Source organism: Artemia sp. Qi Xiang Cuo, chromosome 13, assembly GCF_049724085.1.
Source record: "Artemia sp. Qi Xiang Cuo chromosome 13, ASM4972408v1, whole genome shotgun sequence".
NCBI classification, from domain to species: domain Eukaryota; kingdom Metazoa; phylum Arthropoda; class Branchiopoda; order Anostraca; family Artemiidae; genus Artemia; species Artemia sp. Qi Xiang Cuo.
Genome location: NC_142806.1, coordinates 6,719,272 through 6,724,425, shown reverse-complemented (window position 1 = coordinate 6,724,425; position 5,154 = coordinate 6,719,272). Strand labels below are relative to the sequence as shown.

At 36.3% G+C, this 5,154-nt stretch overlaps 1 protein-coding gene across 2 annotated transcripts in view; it reads right to left on the bottom strand.

The window, feature by feature from the left end:
* LOC148944885 (uncharacterized) overlaps positions 1-3,579 on the bottom strand; it is a 78,920-nt gene extending 75,341 nt beyond the window's left edge. Inside the window, exon 1 of one of the 2 annotated variants that reach the window (XM_089099184.1) lies at positions 3,414-3,579. In XM_089099184.1, the coding sequence (XP_088955310.1) occupies positions 3,414-3,488 (75 nt within the window). In that variant the 5' untranslated portion in view covers positions 3,489-3,579. The remainder of the gene's footprint in view (positions 1-3,413) is intronic. The other variant, XM_089099183.1, reaches the window with a different exon arrangement.
* Positions 3,580-5,154: the final 1,575 nt, after the last annotated feature.

Sequence of the window (5,154 nt, the reverse complement as noted above, 5' to 3'; positions counted from 1 at the left end):
GAAGAGAAGCAACAATGAAAATCACATCAAGTTCCAGAAGAAAACAAACCCTATAACATAATTGATTCTTGGGTGCATTAACAGAAAGGAGGAATAGAATTCACGCCATAATTTCTTAACTCAATTGAAATTCCTGATTTGACTCCTCATGACTTAAAATTAAAGAACAACGCGATCAATTATTCTAATACGTAATTAGAAAATGAAAAATAAACAGGTCTGCCGCTTGCTGAGTGCTGGGGCCCAGGCTCCCATCTCTGTACTATACGGGTGTAATGAGAAAGGACATCAGAACAAGAGGAAATAATAAATTGGAAACTTGTAATATTATAAATAACTTGTACTAAAATTTCATCTCTCAGACAAGCTGCCAGAAAAATCAATTTAAACTTCATTAATACAAGAGTCACATTTTTTTTCGAACTGCCATCATTTTCTCTCTCTTGATTTTGCGTAAATTGGATGTATTTTGCCTAGAAGTTTTTTTCTATCATTGGTCAAAAAAGGTTGATGGAAATGGTCACGGGCCAGAAAACAGTAATTACTGTAGACTACTTGCGGAATTAGACACTCACTATGATATCTGTGCTGGTGTTACATAGAAATTCCCGCTTCCATATCAATAAAAACATATAAAATATATTTTGTTTTCAGTAAAATACAAACTATGTTCTGGTCTTGAGGAGGCATGAGGAGGAGGATTTTCAGACCTACTCATGTTAATTTCAGCTCGTTTTCAATGTGACTCAAAACGGTTAGTTATATATTTTTTTTCATTTTCGGATTCTTATTGTTGGTAATGTGGGGTAGTTTTAAGCTTGGAAGATTATTTGACTTCATTTCGGGTCATTTTTGGTTCAATGGAGCCCCTTACTTTTCTTTGAAAACTAATTTTGTGGAAAAAGTTTTCAAAATAGATTATTAGTGAAGATGGTGGATGCAAAGAAGATATAAAATCAAAAAAACTAATTTTTTCAACTGAAGGTAAGGAGCAATATTAAAACTCAAAACAAACTAAAAATAATTCCGTATATTAAAGGATCACCTCCATTTTCTATACTTTACTCTTTTCGCTAAAGTTTTTAGCACTTAAAAAAAACAACCTTCCTTTCCTAATTAAAAAGCCCTTGTGTTTCAGTAGTCGGTCTAAAAAAAATTGAACAGACAGTCAAGCTTTAGCGGAAAGAGCACTTTAACACTTTAAAAAAAAAATAAAAAATACCTTCCTTTCCTAATTAAAAAGCCCTTGTGTTTCAGTAGTCGGTCTAAAAAAAAAATTTAACAGACAGTCAAGCTTTAGGGTAAAGAGCAAGATATTGAGAAGAGGGTTAACCCCTTAAGATACGGAATAATTTATGTTTGCTTTAAGTTTTAATGTTGCTCCTTACTTTCTGTTGAAAACGCCTGTCTCTTTTATTTACTTTCTAATCGTTTTTCATTTCATGCCAGTTAACCTGGCTCACTCTCAATAAGAAATTCCCTCCCTTCAAGGAAAATTCCTCCTTAGGAAGTTCACCCCGAATAAAATGCAAATCCAACCCCCATCAAATTCCTTCTGGACAATTCCTTCCTCGCTAAAAATATCCCCAAATATCTCCACACACAAAATGGAGTTGCTAATGACAAAGTAAGACAATGGAAACAAACTTTGTACATGAATTTTGGGAAATTTCTCCCTGTGTTAAATTCCCCTTGGAAAGTTCACCCCCAGAAACTTCCCTCCCGGCGGAGAATTCTTCCTGCAGAAAATACTCCTCCTACATAGAAAACCCCCCTCGAAAAATATATCTATACTTCCCAATAAACAATGCTATATGTAAACAATGGGCAAAGTTCACAGCTTAAAATTTCCATTTTCACTCATAATCGAACACCAAGAACCAGATTTTCGATGACAATCTGATGATCAGATTCAGGCGAATGCGTGGAGATTGATTTCGCGGCTTCTTTTCTCAGAGGGAAGCCACTTTTTACAGGGAAATCAAGCATTTTCCAGCGTACGGCATCTCTTCTGTCAGCCTTCCCTCAAAAGGGAGCCGAGATACTGATGCCAAACTGTCGTGGCTGATTGACGATCTTAAGTAGTTCTTCACCCGTTGAAGGGTGGAGAAGGATCTTTCTCCTGTGTCCTAGGTTTAGAGGGGGAGGGGGCTCAATTCATCCTCAAAGTCATAACTACTAGATCTTTCGACTGTGTTGAACAAAATAGCTATCTAAAAAATTTTATCGGACGACGTTAGGAAAAAAGAGGCGTGGAGCTAGCCACCCTCCAATATTTTCGGTCACTTTAAAAGGGCACTAGAACTTTTGGTTTCCGATCATCCCTCTCCCAATTTTATAGGATCACTGGTCTGACGCGATCACCCAAGGAAAAAAAAAATAAAAGAAGAACAAATAAACACACATCCGTGATATTTCTTCGGGCGAAAAATGCAAAATTCCGCATTTTTGTATATAGGAACTTGAAACTTCCACAGTAGGGTTCTCTGATTTGCTAAATCTAATGCTGGGATTTTCATTAAGATTCTTTGACTTTAGCGGTGATTAAAAGTAGAAAAGCCCAGTGTTGTTTCATAGTTGATAAAAGTTTGGAAGAATAGAAGATAAGTCTGCGAACCACGAATGGATTATTGAAAGCTTCATTGATGACAGTGGCCAATTATGGCTCTGAAATGTCGGCGTTTCAAAAAACTGAATTAGAATTTGTTCGATGTTTTCCAGATGAATTATCCAGATGAATGGTTCTATCTCAATTTCTATGGCTTTAATGAGAGAAATGTTGAAATGGCTAGGACCCATTTTTATATAAAGGAAGGCAGATTGCCAAAGATCGTCATTTTCGACCAACCATCTAGGACTAAACAAAAAGCAGTTCATCCCCAAATGGGGTTCTTCGAGTTGATTGGTATGGATAAAGAGCGTGCACAACAGTATTGGTCTCAAGTGGCTTGGTGCTGCAGTGAATTTGTAGTAGTAGTGGTAGCAGGGAGTGACATTAATATTGTTTGTTTGAAGGCGAGCCTAGTAAGGTCTCTGCATAATGTTTTACAAACTAGATTTATTTATGCAATTAAAAGTATGAATCTTTGAACGGAGCGTAAAAAAAAACACTTCGTTCTCCTTAAAAATTGTTGGATTGTCCCTAGCTTTCAATTATTGTCTTTAAAATTAATTTTTGGGTAGCAGGAAAGAATAGCAAAATCATTGGGTATAAAAAAAAATGCGTGTTTTTCTATCTAATTTTTGGTTAATATTTGCATGAAACTGTTTTAAGTTAGGAATGGAATGGTCCTAAACGCTGTAGTTCTCATTTTCATAAAAATGAGCCGCTGCTACATTCTAAATTTGTACCTTAGGACTTATTAGTCTAGTGCAATCTATAAACAAGGAATAGCAATGGAAAGTCAACTTACGGAAGAAGCAGAATCAAACACATAAGCTAATATACAAAAGAATACCAATATCAAGCTATTAGTAAACTGAACCATATTGAATATGACTTCACTGATTGACTGTTTATTCCAGGCGTTGTTGAATCGCTTTTATATTAGTCTCACATTTTATCGGAAATCTTGCTTTTGTCCACTTGCACAAAAGACCTTTTAAAGTCTAAATTAAAATAAACAATAGCATATCCTTCATGGCATGGACATAAAAGCTTTACATTTGGAAATAAGCTCAAAACCAGTTTGGCGTATTATCAGTGATGTTTCCTGCCTGCTTAAAAAAGTACAAACGAATTTATGGTCCAAGTTTCAGTTCCAATTGACAAGTTAAAATATTCACTGTCAAACTCCTCTCTCTTTCTTATTCTTTTCTCTTTCCCTTCATCTTCTCTCTTTCTCTTTCTCTCTCTCTCTCTCCATGGGCACCCATAAGCTGAATTTCAGGGGGGGGGGGCTTACCTGGTCTAATCGCAAATTCCAATGCTGTATAATAGAAATCTCAAAACAAAAATATAAGGCAGCATCATTCAGCCAGGGGGGGGGGGGCTGGACCCCCTCTCAACTCCCCCCCCCATATGGGTGCCCATGTCTCTCTCTCTCTCTCTCTCTCGCAAATCAATTTTCTTATAGTCAGTTTATCTAGGATGGCCAGCCTCCAACCTTCCCCTGCCTAATGTTCCAGGACTCTGGCTTTCTGTTATAGAACTTTCGTGGTAAATCCAAAGTAGGTTCTTCGGTGCCCAAATAGGCACCGCACCGAATAGACTGTTTACATCGGAAGTTTGAACAGTAGCTCGATAATTCCATCCCCAAGAAATTTAAGGTACAGAGGAAATTTGGTCATGATTGTTACGAACATGAACAATCATAACATTATTATGAATGAACATGAACATGTTATGTTTATGAACAATCATGATTGTTATCATTTGTTAACAAAAAGGACAAATTTCTATCCTAATTGTGATAACCCATATACACAAACAAAACATTCAAAACTAAAATTCAGCTTCTTTTATTTCCATCACAGGGTTACAACCTGCGGAAATGTGAAATCAGAAGACGTTAAATTTGAAATAAAGAGTTCACCCCAAACATGCTAATTTGCGTCTGGATTAAATTTTAATGTAACTTTTGCGCTTTTCTAACCCATTTCTAAAAAAAACTCAACAATTTAACATAATGTCTCCTTTTTTCCAACTGTATAAACTGGGAAAGAATTGAGCCCTACACTGTTTTACCGTATAGTTAACAACTTCTTAAATTTCAAGAACTTCAACAGTATTTTTACAACTAACTAGTCTCATAGTAATGTCTTGTTGAAAAATGGTGGTTAGCAACATTCTGAATTCTGCCAAAAAACTGAAATAGTCCTAACGCTAATAGTCCGTGATTGAGATGATCCTACACTGACTGTCTAGTGTTGCATGCTAACCTGTAATAAACAAATTCAGTCAGCTGAAACCTTTTCCAACATGAGTGCAACTTTCGGCCTAGAGAATTTGCAATACAGACGTGACAGACCTACATGTCCTTAAGTGGGACCAAAAGCATTGTGATCAAAAGCTTCAGTGCTTAAAATCTTAGCCAGGGACAGAACGCACCTGGAGGCTTTTATTCTAACATAAGTTTTACAGGATCTAAAGGCTTTGTAACTCCAAAAGGGCTTTCGTAGCTATCACCAATTTTTCTCCAAAGTTTTCGAGAC